Source organism: Octodon degus, unplaced genomic scaffold (genome assembly GCF_000260255.1).
Source record: "Octodon degus isolate 3935 unplaced genomic scaffold, OctDeg1.0 scaffold00056, whole genome shotgun sequence".
NCBI classification, from domain to species: Eukaryota; Metazoa; Chordata; class Mammalia; order Rodentia; family Octodontidae; genus Octodon; species Octodon degus.
The window spans coordinates 8,888,820-8,908,429 of NW_004524632.1; the positions used below are offsets into that span (position 1 = coordinate 8,888,820).

Consider the following 19,610-nt stretch of genomic DNA (forward strand, 5'->3'; position numbering starts at 1 on the left):
CCAGTCTAGACCCAAGCTCTGTCACCTGCTGTCCCCACGCTGCCTCATCCTCAGCCCATCGCTGCCTCTGCAATGGCCTCATCCCTCACCTGCTCCCAGCACCTGGCCCACTAGTGCCCTGGCCCTGAGTTCACACCCGGACGCCTCTGGACACTGCCCATGATGCCCAGAGTGGGCCGGCAGTGCCCTTGTCAAGGCCTGCTCATGCCGATTGCACTAATGACCCCGTTTGTACCCCGTGGGTACTGGGATAACATGGGGTCACTTGCTCCCTCCTCCCTTACTGGCAGACCCCTTCTCTGAGCACTGACCAGACAGGAAAGGCACCTGGTGGAGGCTGGTGCCTCGAGTCCCAGGTGTGGCATTAACATCCTCTCCCCTGGAGTGGCTGTGGTATCGGGAACCTTCTGGTCCAGGGAATGGGGGGGCACCCTTGACCTGAGGAGGCAGCGGGGAGGGGACAGTGCCTGTCACGCCTTCGGGCCACCAATGCCTGCTGTTTACAGACAGGCTCTGCTGCCTCCCCCTGGCGCAGAGCACCACCACGGTGGCACGGGGCTGCGCACGTGCCACTGCCGCTGACAGCCAGGTGCCTGAGGTGCGGTCCTTGAGACCCCAGGCACCGCTGGGGCATCCCTATGCCTCTGGAGGCTGCGTTCCGACCCCGGGCAGCCGGAATCGGGCACCCCCGCCCCGGCCTCTGACTCACAGCCCCCCCAGGTCACTGAGCGTCTAGCTGCTAATAGCTCCTGACGCCAGAGGGGCTGAAAATAGCCCTTGCAGAGGGGCGCGGCGCTATTTAAAGGCCCAGGGAGCTGGCCGGGTGGGGAGCAGTAAGCATGGCCACTTCGGAGCTGAGCTGCCGGGTGTCGGAGGAGGACCATGAGCGACACGAGGCCTTCTGGGCGGAATGGAAGGACCTGAGCCTGTGCTCGCGGCCCGAGGAGGGGTGAGTGCACTAGGTGGCCCGCAGTCCTGGAGGGAGCCCGTGGTTCCCGGGGTGGGGTCCCCACCAGCTCCAGAGGGGACTCACCACCTGCTTCCCTGCCCGCAGCTGCTCCCTGCATGAGGAGGATGTCCTGCGGCGGGAGACCTACCACCGGCAGGGCCAGTGCCAGGCGCTGGTGCAGCGGTCGCCCTGGCTGCTGATGCGCATGGGCATCCTGGGCCGCGGGCTGCAGGAGTACCAGCTGCCCTACCAGCGGGTGCTGCCGCTGCCCCTCTTCACGCCCGCCAAGGTGGGGGCTGCCAAGGAGGAGCGCGAGGAGACCCCAGTGCAGCTGCGGGAGCTGCTGGCGCTGGAGACAGCCCTGGGCGGCCAGTGCCTGGATCGCCAGGACGTGGCCGAGATCACCAAGCAGCTGCCACCTGTGGTGCCTGTCAGCAAGCCAGGGGCCCTCCGGCGCACACTGTCCCGCTCCATGTCCCAGGAGGCACAGAGAGGCTGAGGGCTGCAGTGATGCTGGCTTCGCAGTGTCTGCCCCGAGGGGGCCCTTCCTGGTGGGGGCCATGGAGGGCACTGCTGGTCGGGGATGCTTTGTAGTTTGCCCAGAGCTGGGGGCTGGGAGGAGGGAGCCAGAGGCCAGGACACCTGGGTCTGTGTTCCCCAAGAGAGAGGCGAGGACGGTGGGCACTGGAGGCAGAGAGCAGGCGGCCAGCACAGTTGAGCAGCCTCAGCCCCAGGAGAAGGAAGAAGGAGTGCTGGTGAGGTCGCTGGGAGCAGCCACACTGGTGCAGGTCTGAGCCTCAGAGGAAGCCTGTGCCAGATGCAAAGGCTCCAGAAGGCAGCTGGGAAGAGACAAGGTGGGGGGATGTGTGGAGACCAGAGACAGGCAGGCCCAGCACCCCCTCTTAGTGCTGCAATAAATGCTCAGCTGTATTCCAGTTTCTGCTTCTTGTCGTCCCAGGTCCTGGGAACTGCTGGGGCAGGGGAGGGCAGAGCCATCACAGGGCCATGTCCGGGGCCCTTCCCTAGCTGGTCTGGCTCCTGTGTCCATTCCTTGGCATTGGACAGTGTCTGGAAAGCCAGCTGGCATTAGGGCTTGTTTAAATGACATGAGAACACGGCGGGTTGGCACTAGGACTGTCCCTGGCCATGTCCACTGCGCATGGGGTCAGTGACCTCCAGGCCTAGCAGATACGGACCCAGACGGAGTCAGGACCTGGCTGTGGGCGTGGGGGTGAGCTCGGGTTCCTGTCTGTGCCCTGCAGCTGCTGCGATGGCTCATGGCCCAGCAAGGACACTTGCTCTTCAGCCCAACGGTACAGAGGGGGCTGGGCCAGTGGAGGCCAAGGGCAGAGGCCTGGCAGCTTCTGGGGCAGAGGGGCACAAGCCCTATCCCAGGAGCCCAGGGATTCACTACAGGGAGATGACACCCCAAGGCTAGTGAGGATTGCTGCCAGCTCAAGGCCAGCCTGGACTACGTAGCAAGGCCCTATAGGAAAAACACAGGAAAACAAAACAGCAAAAACCAGAATCCACTTCCCATTTGGGGCGTGAGGGGAAAGCCCGCAGGAGCTTGAGCAGCACCAGGCAGGACCTGCAGGCTGGGCCAGGCCAGCTCACCGGGCAGAGCCCACACCGCGAAGGCCCTGGCCCCTCCCCAGGTTGCCCTGACTCCTGGGCCAGGATGTCCTGAGCGTCTGGGAGGCTGGTGTCCACCCACCCAGTGCATTAGCTCCACTCTCCACTCCACTATCAGTGCTGTTATCACCGAGGCCTGGGGCAACTGGACTGAACCAGGTCTGAACACACTGTCCTGGAGGTGGGGACAGGACGGGAAGAGGGACCAGAGGAGGGGCAGAGAAGCCTGGGGGACAGTGCTCAGGGAGAGGCATCCCAGAGGAAGGGGAATGGGACAGGTCTGAGCCCCCTGGAGGGGGTGCTGGGGTGGTGGGGATCAGGGTTGGGGCTCACTGGAACCTTGGGGAAGAGAAGGGTTGAGATGATGCAAGACACAAGGTGTCACTTGCCCGTCATCGCAGCACTGGAGGCTGAGGCAGGAGGAAGCCTGGGCTTCATAGTGAGTTCAGCCCAGGTGACACCACCAGATCTTGTCTCAAAACTCAAACAAAAAGTGGGTGTGGAGCAACAGGTGCGAGGCCAGACCTCCTGGACATGCCGGGTTGTGCCTGGGCTGCAGGGCCCCGGTGTCCCAGCGCCCCCCTCCCCCCGCATGCGTCTGTGTCTGCGACTCCAGATGGATGGAGGTGACGCGTGTGGCCTCGGGCAATGATTGCCCAGGCGCCGCGGCACCGAGGGCCCGGGCGGAGCTGCGCAGATAAAGGGGCTGGGGTAGCAGGGTCCCGGGCAGCAGAGGCACCATGAGCCAGGAGGACCCGCGCACCGCGAGCGTGGCTGCTGCCTACCAGCGCTTCGATCCCTCCGCCTACCTGCGCAACAACTACGCACCCCCGCGGGGCGACCTCAGCCGCCCCAGTGGCGTTGGGCCCTGGAAGCTGCGGTGTCTGGCAGAGACCTTTGCTACGGGTGAGCCGGGAAACAGAGGTCCAGAGGGGAGGGGTCGGGACAGCAACAGGGCTGCGCCCATGGGGCCGAGGCGCAGAAATGGAGACCAGGTGCAGGTGCCGCTGAGGGTGAACCAAGGGATGGCGGAGGGCACTGTGCCTGTAGGCATGCTGCTGGGGAGACTGAGGCAGAATTGTCCAGGAGGTAAAGGCCAGCCTGGGCAACAGGCATGGCTCTGTCTCTGTCTCTACCTCTCTCTGCCTGTCCCCAGGGTCTCGCTATATATAGTTCACACTGGCTTTGAACATACTATATAGCTCAAACCGCCCTCTGACTCAAAGCGACCCTCCTGCCTCAGCCTCTTCAGTGCTGGGATCACAGGTGTGCACCACCACACCTGGCAGAGCCCTCTCTTAGCAGAAGAGCAGAGCAGAGCAGTGAAAAGAAGACAGAGAGGAGAGAATGCCTGGTACTGGGGGCAGAGACTGAGGGGGGCAGGCTCGCTGGGTGTTGGGCTCTCCCTCACCCTCCCTGGAGATGTGGCACCCTAGGGCTCTAGAGGAGCCGAGTTTCTCTTCGAAGATAAGAGGTCACTGCTGGAGTCAGGGGAACCTGGCCTAGTCTGACTTCAGAGCTAGAGCTCTTCCTCAACTGGACGGTGAGGACTGCCCCAGCCAGGGCAGCCAGGCTGGCCTGCACAGAGCCCCTCACTGTGCCTGCCCAGGGGAGGTGACTGGGCGCACCCTCATCGACATCGGCTCGGGCCCCACGGTGTACCAGCTGCTCAGCGCCTGTGCCCACTTTGAGGACATCACCATGACGGACTTCCTGGAGGCCAACCGCCAGGAGCTGGGGCGCTGGCTGCGTGAGGATCCAGGGGCCTTCGACTGGAGCGCATACAGTTGGCACGCATGCCTCATTGAGGGCAGGGGGTAAGGCAGGGCCTGGCAGGGCGGGGGGTCCAAGGAGGCTCAATGGGGCAGCCCTGAACCCACCTCGTGCCCCTCCCCAGTGAGTCCTGGCAGGAGAAGGAGCGCCAGCTGCGAGCCCGGGTGAAGCGCGTGCTGCCCATTGACGTGCACCAGCCCCAGCCCCTGGGCGCTGCCAGCCCTGCGCCCCTGCCCGCCGATGCCCTGGTCTCTGCCTTCTGCCTGGAGGCTGTGAGCCCTGACCTGGCCAGCTTCTGCCGGGCACTGGGCCACATCACCACGCTGTTGAGGCCGGGGGGACACCTGCTCCTCATCGGGGGCCTGGAGGAGTCATGGTACCAGGCTGGGGAGGTCAGGCTGGGGGTGGTGCCCATGAGCGCAGGGATGGTGCGGGAGGCCCTGGTGCTGGGTGGCTACGAGGTCCGGGACCTGCGCACCTATGCCATGCCCGCGCATCTGCAGACGGGCGTGGACGATGTCCAAGGCATCTTCTTTGCCTGGGCCCAGAAGGCGGCAGGCGTGGAGGTATGAAGGTCCAGGGTGCCCCTGGTGCTGTCACCCAAAGTGGCACCTAATAAAGTAATCGCTTCACTGAGTGTGGCCATGGTGCTCTGAGTCGGTCAACTTTCTCCCCAAGGTTCCTCCTCACTCAGGCTCCCCCAGCCACAGAAGCCCACCTCTGGGCTGCGCATCCTGCCCATGCCTGCCCCGAGCCAGGTGCCTGTCCAATGTGCTTGGTGTGGGGACCCCACCACCCCACTTTGGCTCTGCCTCTGTCCGGGCCAGTGCTGTGTCCCCTTCCCTCCAGCCTACCATGGACACGAGCGAGCTAGACAGGCTTGGAGCTGGTTTATTACACACATTCCCTCTTGTGTCACCACCTGCATGCGTTCAAAAGAATCTAGCAAGGCCCTGGGGCTGGCCATGAAAGTGCCTTCCCCACACAGGACCAGCAGGCGGGGAGCGCGGGCGGGAACCGGCTGGCCCCCGGGCTGCCGGGGGTGGAATGTCTCTGTGGCTGCACATTCTGTCCTTGTGGGAGGCCGGGCTGGGCACCGGCAAAGCCACCAGTGACCTGTGCTGGGACTCAGGCACTGTGGCCTCAGCCTGTCCTGGGCCGCCCTGGCACAGGGAGCCTCTCTGGGAGGCAAAGCCAGCCTCAGCCACAGCTTTCTGCGCCCTCCCCCGAGTGCTGGCTGCTGGAGTCCATGCTGGCCAAGGGGAGGGGCCCACATGCCTTGCCAAGGAGCCGGGGTGGCCACAGAGTGGACCCCGTGTTTTTCCCTGCGCCCTGCCCTGTCCAGCAGGGACTGGTCCTAGGGGGCTCTTCAGCTGTGTGGGGGAGCTGGGTGCAGTGGCACATGCCTGAGCACTCAGCACTCGGGAGCCTGAGGCAGGAGGATCGGCATGAGTTCAAGACCTGTCTGGGCTACACAGTGAGTGCAAGGCCAGCCTGACTACGTACCAGACTCTATCCCAAGAACATAAAAAAATTGTTTAAAAAGTCACCGGGGGTTCCTGTGAGGCTCAGAAGGGCAGCAAAGGGGCACTGGGCTGGGAGACAGGTGTGCACACTCACTCAGATGTACACATCCCGCCCCCACAGACGTCTGTGCCTGGCTGTGGCCGCGGGCAGAGCTGGTGCTCAGGTGACTGAGGACCGTGACCCAGGCCCCATCCTGCGCCAAAGTCCCCACCGCGTGGCGCACACACCTGCTGCGGCACTCATCTCAGACTTGCACACAGCCTGTGACCTCCCCCCAAGAGCCTCCGCGCCCCCTCCCTTGCCTCTGCACTCACTTGGCCCGGCCCCTCCTCTCGAAGCCTGCAGGGGCCCTCTGGGGTCCTGCCCTGAAGCGGGGGAGGTGAGGCCTCAGAATGAGAGTGCATCACTTCCCCAGGTTCCAGTCCTGTCCCAGCTCAGCTGTCACTGTGACCCCAGCGGAGAGAAATTGGCCTTTCAACTGCGTAGAGAACAGACATCTAGCGCCATCTAGTGGCGCCTTGGAGGAGGGCGGGGTGGCAGCAGGGGGCCCCAGGGCCCCTAACTGGTACCTGGTCTGGGATGCCAAGAGGAGTCTGTGGGGATGTCTGGCTGCGGGGAGCAGAGGCAGCGTCCTCACTCTCCTCTGAAGCGCAGCTCAGCCGCAGTGCCCAGGGGCTTCCCCTCTGAGCCCTGGCCCCAGTGCAAAGAGACCACAGTCCAAGTTCAGGAAGCTAAAAGGCCTCAGGGGCTGAGGCAGGAGGACCGCCATAAGTTCAAGGCCAGCCTGGACTCTATAGCGAGACCCTGGCTCAGAAAAGGAACGAGAGCTAAAAGGCTGCAATCCGCCCTGGGGTCCTCAGTCCAGCTTGGACTTGGCTGCCGGCTCTCGCAGCAGGTACAGGCTGTCGTCTTCCAGGAAGCTGCGGATCAGGGTGAAGCGCACAGAGGCTCAGCCCAGTGGGAAAGCCAGGGGTGCAGGGTGTGGGTGGGGTGCAAGCAGGCTTGGCGGGGGCGGGGCGCACAGAGGCCCTCAGGTTCCCCTAGGCTCAGGGTGGCACCCACCGGAAGAAGAGGACATGCAGGGGGATGGTGCTGAAGTGCCACAGGGCATGGGCGTCCAGGACCCAGAAGAGCGGCGGGAAGTCCAGCAGCTCGAGCAGGGACAGCCCCTGGAGCAGCAGGACCACGGCTGCACACTTGCGCGTGTGTGGCAGCCGCCGGCCATTCCGCAGGCACCAGGCCAGCCACCACGCCACGTTCGCCAGGCCTGGGGCACAGGGGTTGCTTGCGGTCACCGTTTCTTCCCACTCTCTGGCACCCTCCCTGGCCAACGTCAGGCTCCCCACCCCCGTGTCCACCCAGAGTTCTGCGCATGCCTGCCCAGGGCTCACCGATAGCCACATTGACCACCAGGTTGTAGCCGTAGTCGAAGCGGACAAGGCTCAGGTAGGACACATGTGCGGTGAGCAGGAGCAGCAGAAGGCCCCGGAAGGCGCCGGCCACAGCCGGACGCTGCAGCCCCACAGTCCTGCACCCGAGAGCAGCCCAAATGTGACTGTGCCGGTGCCACCCCAGCCCCAGGTCCCACCCAGGACAGCCCGGAGGGAGCGCGGCCTCCAGGAGCACACCTGACGCAGCACAGGTAGATGGAGTGCAGGATGACAGCCGAGGCGCAGAAGTAATCCATTTTCTGAGGACGACAGAGCCTGTGAGGGTCCGTAGGGAGCGCAGGGCACAGGGAGGGTCACAGAGGGGTGCGGAGAGGGACAGAGCCTGGGCCAGCAGTGTCCACGCCACACACTCTGCTGTCTCAAGGCCAGAGCAGAGGAGTGGGTGCACTGTGTTTCTGGGACACCAGGCAGGGTGCAGCCGGGACCAGAGACGCCAGCAGGCTCCAAACTGGGGCACGGCCTGGAGTGTGATGGCTGTGGGCTCAGTCTCCTCCAAGACCCCACAGGCTCAGGGCATGGGTGCCGTGGGGCAGTGCCACTCACCTCTGTGAGCTCGGTGTCCCTAGTGTGGAAGACCGTGGACCAGAACCAAGCATTGAGGGACACCTGGGAGGACAGGTCAGTGAGTGGCTGCTCCCCTCCCAGGGGCTTCCTTGTGCCCCCTGCACACCCAGCCAGTTTCCTCTAGGCCACGCCCATCATCCTAATCCCCAAACCTCAGGGGCTGTGGGCTGCTAGCTCCCCCAACCTAGGAACCAGTTCCACCAACGCCAGGTCCCCAGTTACCTAATCGCTGAGGCAACAGCCCCGGGCCACACCTCCACCCCATGCCAGCCAGGACAGCCCCACCCGGCCTGGGGGCGCAGTGAGCTCAACCTCTGGGGGCGGGAGGAGGCAGCAGTAGAGGCGGGAGGGAGCCAGCTCCGGAGCTCCTGGGAAGCTCCACCGTGGCCCACCTGGCTGGCCCAACTGGCCGGACCAGAGATGGGGGGGTGGGGCCGGCGCCTTCCCGGAAAGGAGGTACCTGCCAAATAGGATATGTTGGCAGGGGAAGTTGGCATCAACCTCACTGGAGAGTGGGCTGGCCATAGTGACAGTCACAGGAGGGGACAGCAGGGCCAGGCCTGGCAGATCCCGAGGGGTGAGGGACACTGAGGACAGACAGGCCTGCACATGCTGGAGGAGCCAGGGCTGCTTGCTTGGGCATCAGGGTAGGGCAGGTGGTGGCCGCAGGCAGACAGAGTAGGGCGAGAAGCCGCTTCTGGGAGAGGAGGGGTGGCAGGATGGAGGTGGGTGGCACAGCCCAGGTTGCTCGAGGACTGGTCACTTCCTCCCCGCTGTCCCTGCTCCAGAGTCCTGGGGGCACAGGCTGAGCCCAGGAGGGGGGCTGACCTGGAGGCTCCATAGGGCCAGTGTGGGAGAGCTTGCCTGGCCTGGAGCCAGGGCGGGGCCCTGGGCACGGGGACATCTTGGGCAGAGGGTGGGAGGCAGGAGGGCAGGCAGCGGGGACTGGCAGCCAGCCAGGCCTCCTTGTCACCCACAGAGGGCAGGGGAGGCGACAAGAGGCCAGAGCCAAGTGGCCGTTGGAGCACAGAAAGCAGGGGGAGGTGTGCCTCGTGGGCCAGGCCTCGGCTCCATGGGGATGGCACGGGGGCATGGAGGGGCCTCCCAGGTGCCTTGCACTAGAGACCTGCTCTGCCCACAAGCGGGCCCTGTACCCTAGAGACTCTCTATTATGGGGACTCCTCTGTCTCAGCCTGGCCCTGCACTTCCTGTGTGAGTTAGCCTGGTGGCCTCAGTCTTCTCATCTGTGAAGTGGGAATGGTTGCAGTGCCCACCATGACCTAACAAGTAGGACAGGCACAGGTAGCACCTGGCGCCAGGCACGGGGAGGCTTGGGCGCTATTCCTTCCTTCAGTGGGTGGCACAGCACCCTCCCAGCTGCCCAGGGCCCCAGGCCACGGAGAGCAGGTCTGGGATGGCACGTGCCTGGCAATCCAGCAGGGAGGAGGACTGCAGAGAATTCAAGGCCAGCCTGAACTACATAGCAAAACCCTGCCTCAAATTAACAAACCAAATAATAGAAACCAAGTCGTCCTCCCAATCTCCCTCCAGGCCCAGGAGGCCCAGGCTGAGGACAGAAAGTTCAGTCTGCACCATGAGACACGGCATCCAGCCCCGCCCAGCTCCCGAACAGCAGCTTGAGTGTGACGAGAGGGGGTCTCACTGTCCCTCAAGCCGGCCTTGCGTCCTGGGCCAGACAATCCCCCTGCCTCAGCCTCCCCACTGGCTACAGGTATGCACCGCCGAGCTCACCTGTGTGCTCCTGAACACATGACCGAGAGTCCGAGACTCAGGCCTCAGCCACCGGACAGGGCCAGGCACAGCGCCTCATTCACAGCAAACTGTGGGGGCGACTGAGGCCTTCCAGGCACAGGGTGCCGCCTGGAGAGGGCCGCCCTTACTGCTGCTTGGCGTGTCTCATGAACGCCAGTGTCCTGCGTGTGTCTCCTGACTTGGGTGACCCCAACGTCCCCTTCCTCAAGGGTCAACAGGTTCACAGTGAAATCACAGTGTCCACCTACAACACAGACCTGCAATCGCAGGAACAGCTTTGCCCCTACGGCCTGGACCTCCACATGGCACCAAGGGACACTGCTCCTCCCCAAGCTGACCACCAAGGAGGGGGCCGGGCAGCGTGGCCCAGCAGGAAGCTCTTTCAGTCTGCTAGAAAATAATACAATTGAGCCCAGAATATCCCGTGTGATGCTGGTAGGATGTCAGGAGCGCCGGAGCGGTCAGGAATTCGCCCCTGCACTAGGCCCAGTGCTTGGCTGGGGCCGACACCCTGGCAGTGGGGACAAGTGGGTCTTTAAATAGCTTAGTGTCTCAGAAAAGGGGGAGGCAGAATGTTAAATATGACGCCTGCTGCCACCTGCCCCCTTCTGCAACCAGGGACACCACGTCCATGCAATCAGGCCCAGGGGAGGGGCTTCCTCCCGCATCGGACAGGATTCCTTGATTTCATGACCATCCAGAAGCCCCCCAGGGTCTGCCCACCTGTGTGCTGCACTCTCCACCTGTCTCCCAGGGTCCTCCCAGCACCTGGCACACAATCAGTCCCCAGCCCTAGAAACCCTTGCACAGAGACGAGCGAGGTCCCCACCGCTCCCTCCTCACACCTTGGCCCGAAGCCCTTCCCTCCCACATGGGCAGGCAGGCGTGGACAGCGTCAGCCTCGGCCCTGGCAGCCAGGAAGGGGGGCTGCTTGGAAGTCCAAGGCCTGATGCTCAGAGCTTTGGTGTCATCTGGTCCTCGGCTGCCAAGAACGAGGATCCTTGTGTTTCCAAGGGAAAAGCAGAGGACCCTGCCCAGGCAGACCCTGGGGCCAGTGCTGGGCACAGAGACGAGGGCCCACTTGTTGCGAGGACCCAGCCCCGGACAAAGTTCCCGGCCGCACCCTCTCAAGCCTGGGCTCCCTTCCTCCTGAGGAAACGCAAGACGCACACGTCTTGGGATCAGGTGTAAAAGTGAAACTGGTCATGAGGGGCTGGGCTGGGACTGGGGCCCTGCAGACACCCCTGGATGAAGGGTCTAAGAGGCAGGGGAGTCAAGGCCAGTGCTGTAGCCTAGTGTGGGTGCACACCTATGATCCTCGCACTTGGGGGGCTGAGGCAGGAGGATTGTGAGTTCAAGACTGGTGTCCTGCTGTGACCACTGGCCCTTGCACACATCACTAGGCAAAGGCTGGGTCCGTCCAAGGGGCCCTCGGGCCTGCAACGCAAGCACAGAGGCCCAGAGCACTGTTCAGGGTGCCCACAGGGCTGTTCCTGCCCACAGGGTGGGGGCAGGGATAGTACAGACAGGGACCTACCTGGGAGGCTCTGATCTAAAAACATCCAATGCACCCTGGTGCCCCCTTTCTTCCTGAGGTCACCACAGTCCCGCTGAGCCGCGTCTCCTCCGATCCATGCAGGCCATGGAGTCAGAGGCCACGAGGCTGCGAGCCCTTCTTCCTCAGATGGACTAACTCAGGTTCCCCAGGAGGGGCACAGGGCACTGAGATCCATGTGACAATAGGACCGCTGCCTACAGCCTGAGCTGGACTAGAGGTCACCCCAGGCCCTGCAAGGGGCCTTGGTAGCTCTCGTAACCCCAGCTTGGGTGGCCGGAAGCCCGAGGGAAGTGCCCGAGGGAAGATCAGAGGGCCCCCTTCCTCCACAAGGTGCCCGGGTCACCTACCCAGGCGAAGGCCACACACGTGTGGTACATAGGGCACGTGGCAGGCACAGAGGCGCGGTATCGGCAGAGCATTACCAGGCTAGCCAGGCCATTGAGAAAAGAGGCCACAGCGGAAGCCGGCTCTTGGAAGAACAGGAATCGGAAGAAGGGCCACTGGAAGGGAGATGGAAAGGAGCTAAAGACAGCGACCCCAACCAGCCCAGCCAAGCAGCCCAGGGCCTTCACACTGAGCCGTTTTTCAGTTTTTCATTTTGAGACATTTTGAGGCTTGCCATGACCCCAAAGCCAGCTTGGGATAAATATAAGTTCAAGGTCAGCCCAAGGGAGATCATGAGGTCCTGCTCCCCAAAAGGCCCCAGAGAGCAGCAGGCTGCAAGCAGGGCAGGGGTGTGCGTGCCCCAGACACCTGTCACCCCGTACCCGGGACCGTCAGAAGAGCCGGGCTGACCGGGAGCATCTGATCCACCAGCCCCACCACGGCGCTTCCCAGACCCACGACTCACCTTGCCATGGAACTGGGGCACCCTGTGGCCCTCCTGGAGGTACAGGCCGACGGTGACCCACATGCAGGCGTACTTGCAGTCGTCCCGGCAAGTCCAGCCTGTCAGAGACAGACAGCGCACGGTGGCACAGGGGCCAGGAGAAAGCCTGGAGCCTCAGTCCTCCCAGGCGGCGGGGAGAGCGCGGTCAGTCACGGAGGGAGACAGCAATGGCTGAACAGAACAGAACTGGAAGCCGAGACCTTGGAGCGGGGACCTAACCTTGCACTGTTCCCAACTGGGAAACAGGGACTAGAGGAGAGGCTGGTGACAGTTACCTGAGCTACAGGGGCATCTGTCACGCCGTGGGCGCACTCTACGTCAGCTCCTTGTCCACTACCGCGTGAGCCCAAATTTAACCTACCGTCGGAGGCTCCATCTTCAAGAAATGTCCCGGTCCCCTCCCCCTCAAAGGAAGCATCCCAAAACGTGCCCAGTGCTTAAACCGAAGGGTGTTTTAGGGTTCAAATCATTCTGAAAGTTTTTGTTTCACTTGAGACAGGGTTTCACTACGCAGTTCGGGCCTGCCTGGAACACACTGTAGCCCAGACTGGCCTCAAATTTGTTGAAAGCCTCCTGCTTCAGCCTCCTCAGCGCTGAGATAACAGGCTTATGCCACACCCAGCATGGCATGAAGTATTAAGTAAATACTGGTTTGACTGAATAAATAAAAGGTAAAAATGCACGGGCTCGTGCGACTCTATCACCCTGGAGGATGCACTCACACGCAGAACCAACGCGGGTGGGGAAACCAAAGTTCAGAGATTGCAAAGTACTGGGGGGCGCGATGGGCGGGGCCACGACGAGTGGGCGGGGCTCGCCGAGGGGTGGAGCCTACCTGCTAGACTCATGTAGATTGGCTGGTGGGAGCGGAAGTGCTTCAGAGCGCCCCCCGAACAGTTCCGCTCCTCGCACCGCAGCACGCAGTCGCGGTACACCGGCTCGCGGTCGCCTTGGGAGGCGCTAGCCAGCGCGGCTGCCCCGGCCAGCAGCACCAGCCGCGCCGCGCTCACCGCCATCCTGTCACGCTGGCTGGCCGCGGAAGGCGGAGCATAGACTCCACTTCCGGAGTAACCGGAAGTACCGGTGCTTGTCTTTACACCCTCCGTTGACGCACACTCACTTTTAAATAAAAGTTCCCGGATTTTTGTGGGCGCCTACCGTGCCCCTTGGCTCTGCCGTCTCTCCCCAAAGAGGCGACAGACTGAAAGGGAAGGGGGATGCCTGGTGAGATCAGAAACAAAAAAGAGTGATTTTTTTTTTCTTTTAATTCTCCAGGGATATATGCTTTTTTAAAAAACAAGGAATAAAAGTTTCTTAAACTTTTGGAGATAGTAAGCTTAAAGCATCCCCAAAAGTTTAGCAAACCTTTTTGGGTCAGATCTTTCAGAGATCTGTAGTTGAAGTTTCAGAGTATGTGCACTAAAATTGGCCTTAATTTCAGGAAACTAAGCTTTTTCTATCCCTAGCCATGTTGGGTCCCAGCCCCCAGGTGACCCCGGCTCCGAGTGCTCACCTCCCCTGCGGGCACCATCTGGCTGGGGACCTCCCTGCTGCGGGCTCTCGCCTGCACTGTGCTCCCTCCTGCACTGTGCTCCCGTTGCTAACCCTTAAAATTCTTCACCAGCTCAGAATAAGAAAAGCACAGACCCCAGAAGCCCAGCGCAACCCCACCTGCCTGCCTACCCAGGGCTTCATGCTCTGGATCCACCTCAAAAGACAGAGCCCCTCCTCCAGCCTCTGTCCCTTTTGTGTCTCTCTTCTTGCCTTCCTGTCACCAAGAGAAATGCTCCCTGCTTCTGAGGGTGCTTCTCAGCCTCTGCTGGGGAAAGGTGGCCCCAGGGATAGGGACCTTCCTGTCCTGCTCATCGCTGGCCCCTAGCACTAGAGCAGAGCTGGGCCCAGGAGAGGCCCCGCCCCCTTCCTGGGCTTTGTTGGTTTGTTGTTGTTTAGAGTCAAGTTCTCACTATGTAGCTCAGGCCTGGAACTCAGGATCCTCCTGCCTCTGCCTCCCAAGTGCTGGGGTTACAGCTGTGCACCACCACGCCTGACTTATTTTTATATTTATTTATCTTTTACTGAGGATTGCACTCCAGACCTTGGGCTTGCCAGGCAGGCGTTTATGCCCTTGAGCTATCTCCCAGCCCTATTTCTCTTTTTGACACAGGGTCTAGCTATGCAGTTCAGGCTGGCCTTCAAGTCATTCTGTAGCCCAGGCTGGTCTCAAACTTGCAGCAATCCTCCTGCCTCAGCCTCCTGGGTGCTGGGATTATAGGTGTGCACCACCACACTCCGCTGTGCTGACACTTTTAATACATGAATGCTATGTTTCAACATAAAACTCAGGGTGCCTGTCTGGAGCTGTCAACCCACCAGCATGGATTTTTGAAGAGAAGACAGGTAGCAGTATTCCAAGGAAAAATTGAGAAGGACCCTTGGGACTACGCATGCTTGCTTTATCACCCCCATAGCTCTCTGAAAGACCACTGGCGGCCGCCCACCTGCCCGAATCTCCCAGAAGCCTTCAAGTTAGGTGGATAACAATGCCTCCCTCCTTCTACACTGTGTCACCCTTTGTCCCTTTTATGCTGGAGCCTGGGGTGAGAGGAGGGGAAAAGCAATCTTGGGTCCCATACGTTCCATCAGCACAGCCTGTAGACTTTTTTTTTGTTTTTGTTTTTTTTTGCGGGAGGAAGGGTCTACAGGGTGTTCAGGGTCTCATGACTAGATCGGACTCTAGTGATCCACTTGGGGTTTTGGTTGGTCTTTTTTTTCTTTTTTCTTTTTTTTGCGGTACCGGGGATCCAACTCAGGACCTTGTGCTTGCAGGCAGGCGCTATGCCGCTCAGCTATATGCCCAGCCCGTGATCCGCTTGTTTACAGCCTCCCAAGTGCTGGGATAACAGGCGCACGCCACCACGCCCAGTCTTAATCCGTCTCAGCGCACCCCGCACCCGGAGGTCGAACCCCAGGTCCCTGCGCCTGCAAGGGACCTTTAATCCGCTGAGCTATTTGGCCGGCCCGTGGACTTCTCTCGAGCTCGTGGTGCTAAGCGCGTCACAGCTGCAGCTCCCACTGCTGCATCCGATTCCTGAGAATGGCGCTTCCGCAGCTGAGCGCGATGTGAAGCGTGTGGCGGGCGCTGAGCACACAGCAGACTAGAAGTTGGAATGAAGCAAGCGGACACCCCTCCAGGAGCCAATCCCGAACAGCGGAGGGCTCGTACTACTGTGTTACCTGCAGATCGGTCCTTTCAAAAATACTTTTTCATTTGGTCCTTATTAATTTCGAGGAATTTGTTTTTCTTGAGGCAGTGTCTCACTATGTAGCCTAGGCTGACCTTGGGCTCACAGCAGTCCTCCTGCCTCAGCCTCCAGAGTTCTGGGTTTGCAGGTTTTGAGCCACCATGCCCAGCTGTGTCGTTTCCTTGTTTCCACCATGCAGAGCCCACCGACCTGTCTTCTGTTTTGTAGAATGAAGGCAGCCCCCGCTAGGGTTCATGACTGATAGCCACTTAGATCCCTCCTAAAACATGCCGTCATTTTGAGAGGATGATCTTTTGAGAGGGTGGTGTCTTTCTGGGACAGCTCTTTTTTTTTTTTTTTTTTTAATGTTTTTAGGACAGGATCTACAGGGTCTCACTACGTAGGTCAGACTCGTAGTGATCCTCCTTTTATCACCTTCCCCAGTGCTGAGATTACAGGCGCTATCTGGCCAGCCTTTGGGACAGCTCTTGAAACTTTTCCTTCTACAAATACCTTTTTCTCTTGCAAGATATTAGCCTGAGTTCCAGCTAATCCACGGAGTCCCATTAGTCTCAGGTACATCTTAATTTCTTTCTTTTTGGAGGAACCAGGGATGCACTTATTCTACTGAGCCATCTCCCCGGCCCCTTAATGTACATCTTAAGTTGTGTTTAGTGTCTGACCGGAGCTTCAGGCTGCAGAGTCAGCCATTATTCTTCCAACTCAAGCTTCGTGAGCCCGGCTGTGTGTCAGCTGCTGCAGTAGTGTGGGGGAAAAGCAGACAAATCAGGTTCCCTGGATGGGTGTGGTGGCATACGCCTGTCATGCCAGCACTCGGGAGGCTGAAGCAGGAGGGTCTCAGGAGTTTGAGGTCAGCCTGGTCTACCTGGTTCACAGAACAAGGACAAGAAAGACAAAGCAGCTTGTGCAGAGGTAAGAGCTGCATGACAAGCTGACCATATTCTTAGAGCAAAAATGAGGGCGGGAGGATCGACACTGTGGGTCCCACTTTCACCAAATATTTATTAAGGCTCACAGAGTGCAGTGCGCTGGGGACAGGGTGTCTTTCTCATGGCCAGAGAAAGGATATAAAGGAAGAACTTGCAAACAGATGACTAAAAAGTTCACTAAAATAATTCACGATCTTGCTGCTGAATAACAACACACCGTCCAAACCCCGTACAGGATGAGCCTGTGAGCTGGAGCTTGCGCAGTGGGAGAGAAAGGCACCGAATCCCCTTGCTGGCAGTTCCCTCATAAGTTTGTCCGCACGGGCAAAATTTGGAGACACACAGAGGTATTCACAATCGTGTTAATTATTGTTCTCAATAGAAACAAAAGGTGACCGGGGATAGCTGTGAGCATCTGCAATCATAGCACTGGGGAGGCTGAGGCAGGAGGGTCACCATGAGTTCCAGGCCAGCCGGGGCTACAGTGAGGCCCTGTCTCAAAACAAAAGACTAAATGTCAGCAATAGGGAATGAATTACATTCACTAAAGGAGGACCACAAAGCAGAATGCTGAAGAGAGATTAATTGGCATGGAGCAGCTTTGTAACGTACCAGCTTGGAACAATCTCCACAATACCTTTGTTAAGTATAAGACCCAAGGTGTAAGTTCAGCATGGTGGTTCACACCTGTAATTCCATTATGAGGGAGGCTGAGGCAGGAGTGTTGCAACTTGAAAGACAGCCTGGGCCATTTAGCAAGACCTGGAGAGGTAGCTCAATAGTAGAGGGATTTCCCAGCAGGCATGAGTGACACTCTAGGTTTGGTCCCTGGGGTGGGGGTGGGGAGGCCTTATACTACATGTGTATATCTTCAACTTAAAAACAAAACCAAAAAAAAATTTTTTTTTAATTAAAAAAAAAAAAACAGAGCCAAAGGCCAGGGTGTTGCTCAGTAGCATAGTGCTTGCCTGGCAAGTGCAAGGTCCTGAGTTTGATTCACAAGACCAAAACCAAACCAAACCACAAAGGCAAAATGTAAAAAAGAACAACTTCCTGTGTGGATAGAAGTCAGAAGCAGGATTGGTTGGTGATGTCCTAGCTGTAGCAGGGAAGGTGGGACAGGAAGCCTACTTTGGGTCAGCCGGCGCCACCCTTCCCCTAGACCTGCAGGACCAGAGGAATCAGCCCTGCAAACCCTGGGTGGGGAGTGGACAGAGCCCTCGAGCCCTAGGGCGGAGGTCCAGGGCAAAGGCCCAGGGGTGAGCACCTGGATCACCTCCGGAAATCAGAAAAGAATGCGAGAACCGCAGCTTCGGGGTATGGGTCTGGTAGGCGACGCCCTAGGTGACAGAGGTTTCCTTTCATGTTTGCAGCCTTTAATTTGGCTGCTGAGGGAAAGGGAAAGGATCACAGGGAAAGGAAACAGATTGCTGAGAGCCAGGTACTTTGCTGGGAGGAGAAATGACAAAGGTGAGAGGAGCTGGTGGGAGTGTGGTAGAAAAAATAGGAGGCTTTGGAAGGGAGTCCCTACACCCCAAGGAATGCCTGGACAGGAAGGGCAACGGAAGAGCGGACCCAAATAGGGGTTCAGTCCGCGCAACTGGCCTTGTCCTCTCAGGCCATGGCTGCCATTGCTATGTGCTTCTGGAAGCTTCCTGGTCTTCTCTAAAACCGAAAGCAAAGCCAAGCGAGGCAGTCCACCCTGTCATCCAGCACTGGGAGGCTGAGGCAGAAGGGTCACTGTGAGTTCAAGGCCAGCCTGAACTGCACAGTAAGACCCTGTCTCAAAGACACAACAAAATATATAATAGTAAAAGAAAGAAAGAAAGAAAGAAAGAAAGAAAGAAAGAAAGAAAGAAGGAATCATTGTGTCCAATTCTCTCATGTCACAGAGGGCAGAGTAAAACCCTGCTCAAGGCCTGAGGAGAGCCATGGTCTGACAAAGGACCAGGGACAACCGGAGGCCACCTGTGGAGCGGCCAGCACAGACCCAGGCTGCCAGGGAAGCTGTGTGTCAGCCCCTGTGCCTGCAAGGAAGCAAGGGGAGGCGAAAGGCCGAGGGGAGGACCAGCCCCAGCCTCAGGCGCTTTCCTGGATGCGGGTGAGAAGATCGGGGAGCAGGCTGGGAGGTGCTGCAGGCTGGGGGCGGTGCCTGGGGCGCTGCTGGGTCTGTCACTGTCGCTGTTTGTCTGGCTAATCCTGGGCCAAGGCCGGCTCCGGTGGTCGGTCTACCTGTGTTCATTCCAGGACACCCTCAGAAAGGACCACTTTTTTTTTTTTTTTTTACTGGTGCTGTGATTCCATCCAGGGCCTTGAACATGCGAGACAAGCTCTCTGTCACTGAGCTCCACCCACACCCTTTGTGTGTATGTGTGTGTGTATATATATACACATACATATGTTTGGCGCAGGGTCTCACTGTGCAGCTCGGACTCATAGTGATCCTCCTGTCTCAGCCTCCCTAGTGTTGAGATTATAAGCGTGCGCCACCATGCCCAGTTCTGAGGCCAGCACGGCATGTGGTACCAGGGATCAAACCTGGGTCCTTGCACTTGCCAGGTGGGTGCCTAGACTGTCAAGCTATCTCCCCAGCCACCCTTCATATTTTGAAGCAAGATCCTGCTAAGCTGCCCAGGCTGCCCTCCAACTTGCCATCTTTGTGCCTCAGCCTCCCAAGCAGCTAGAGTCCCAGGCATGTGCGGCTATTCCCTTAGCCGAAGCTTCTAAATGACTTTAGTGACCCCGGGAGGCCGGGAGGCCGTATATTCCACCCTGGGGCTCTTTTTGAATGACCTTCCTGTTCCTGGCTGCTGTGCCCAACCTCTAGGCCTGCCGGGGAGGCCATAGCTGGTGCCTGGACCTGGCTGGGGACCAGGCCGCCTCTGTCTCCCCTCCCTTTTGTTTTGGGGTTGGGACTCACACTTGGGGTCCTATGCTTGCCTGCCGGTAGGCCCTGTGCTGCTAAGCTACGTCCCCCAGCCCCCATCTCCTCCTTTTTTGTTCCTGTTGAGCCCCAGGCTGGTGGGTGAGGTAGGCAGAGGGAAGGAGACTCCAGGGCGAACACAGCCCCACACACCCTCACTCACTCACACACACACACACACACACACACTCACACTCACATGCACGCACACATGCACGCCTGTGCACACGTAACCGAGACAACCAAGGCCTTCCGCGCCCCTGTCTCAGCAGTGGCTGTCAATGATTGACTGGCATTTCACAGCCTACTGCCTTCAGACCCCAGCCTGGTGACCCTCAGAGGTCACCTCCATCAGCCAGAGCCCCGTCCTGCTCCT

At 59.6% G+C, this 19,610-nt stretch overlaps 3 protein-coding genes and 1 long non-coding RNA gene across 6 annotated transcripts; 3 read left to right on the forward strand and 1 right to left on the reverse strand.

Moving 5' to 3' along the window:
• Window positions 1-803: 803 nt before the first annotated feature.
• Window positions 804-1,878, forward strand: Tcap (titin-cap). Its single transcript, XM_004633707.2, has 2 exons — window positions 804-949; window positions 1,055-1,878. Exons 1-2 carry the CDS (start codon window positions 840-842, stop codon window positions 1,446-1,448), a joined length of 504 nt encoding a protein of 167 aa, XP_004633764.1. The 5' UTR covers window positions 804-839; the 3' UTR covers window positions 1,449-1,878.
• Window positions 1,879-1,965: 87 nt separating this feature from the next.
• Window positions 1,966-4,994, forward strand: Pnmt (phenylethanolamine N-methyltransferase). Of its 2 annotated transcripts, none has more exons than XM_004633877.2 (3): window positions 1,966-3,490; window positions 4,194-4,401; window positions 4,482-4,994. In XM_004633877.2, the coding sequence occupies exons 1-3, from the start codon at window positions 3,325-3,327 to the stop codon at window positions 4,927-4,929; spliced, it is 822 nt and encodes a 273-aa protein (XP_004633934.1). In that variant the 5' UTR covers window positions 1,966-3,324; the 3' UTR covers window positions 4,930-4,994. The 2 variants fall into 2 exon arrangements, with proteins under 2 accessions (XP_004633934.1, XP_023573755.1); XM_023717987.1 differs by having other exon boundaries at window positions 4,293-4,401.
• Window positions 4,995-5,899: 905 nt separating this feature from the next.
• Pgap3 (post-GPI attachment to proteins 3) lies at window positions 5,900-13,166 on the reverse strand. Of its 2 annotated transcripts, XM_004633708.2 has the most exons (8): window positions 12,955-13,166; window positions 12,081-12,178; window positions 11,578-11,730; window positions 7,879-7,941; window positions 7,513-7,574; window positions 7,276-7,412; window positions 6,947-7,151; window positions 5,900-6,804 (listed from the first exon to the last, which is right to left on the reverse strand). In XM_004633708.2, exons 1-8 carry the CDS (start codon window positions 13,133-13,135, stop codon window positions 6,741-6,743), a joined length of 963 nt encoding a protein of 320 aa, XP_004633765.1. In that variant the 5' UTR covers window positions 13,136-13,166; the 3' UTR covers window positions 5,900-6,740. The 2 variants fall into 2 exon arrangements, with proteins under 2 accessions (XP_004633765.1, XP_023573937.1); XM_023718169.1 differs by lacking the exon at window positions 11,578-11,730 and having other exon boundaries at window positions 12,955-13,155.
• A 3,020-nt stretch (window positions 13,167-16,186) lies between these two features.
• Window positions 16,187-18,455, forward strand: LOC111817373. Its single transcript, XR_002821593.1, has 3 exons — window positions 16,187-16,294; window positions 16,547-16,658; window positions 18,204-18,455. It is a non-coding gene; the product is annotated as an uncharacterized LOC111817373 (long non-coding RNA).
• The last annotated feature ends 1,155 nt before the right edge of the window (window positions 18,456-19,610 follow it).

Coding starts and splice junctions, on each gene's coding strand:
- Tcap (XM_004633707.2), top strand. CDS start 840: ATGGCCACTTCGGAGCTGAGCTGCCGGGTGTCGGAGGAGGACCATGAG. Junction 950..1,054: donor TGCTCGCGGCCCGAGGAGGG/GTGAGTGCACTA, acceptor CCCTGCCCGCAG/CTGCTCCCTGCATGAGGAGG.
- Pnmt (XM_004633877.2), top strand. CDS start 3,325: ATGAGCCAGGAGGACCCGCGCACCGCGAGCGTGGCTGCTGCCTACCAG. Junction 3,491..4,193: donor GGCAGAGACCTTTGCTACGG/GTGAGCCGGGAA, acceptor GTGCCTGCCCAG/GGGAGGTGACTGGGCGCACC. Junction 4,402..4,481: donor TGCCTCATTGAGGGCAGGGG/GTAAGGCAGGGC, acceptor GCCCCTCCCCAG/TGAGTCCTGGCAGGAGAAGG.
- Pgap3 (XM_004633708.2), bottom strand. CDS start 13,135: ATGGCGGTGAGCGCGGCGCGGCTGGTGCTGCTGGCCGGGGCAGCCGCG. Junction 11,731..12,080: donor TGCCCCAGTTCCATGGCAAG/GTGAGTCGTGGG, acceptor TCTCCCTTCCAG/TGGCCCTTCTTCCGATTCCT. Junction 7,413..7,512: donor ATCTACCTGTGCTGCGTCAG/GTGTGCTCCTGG, acceptor TCTCGGGTGCAG/GACTGTGGGGCTGCAGCGTC.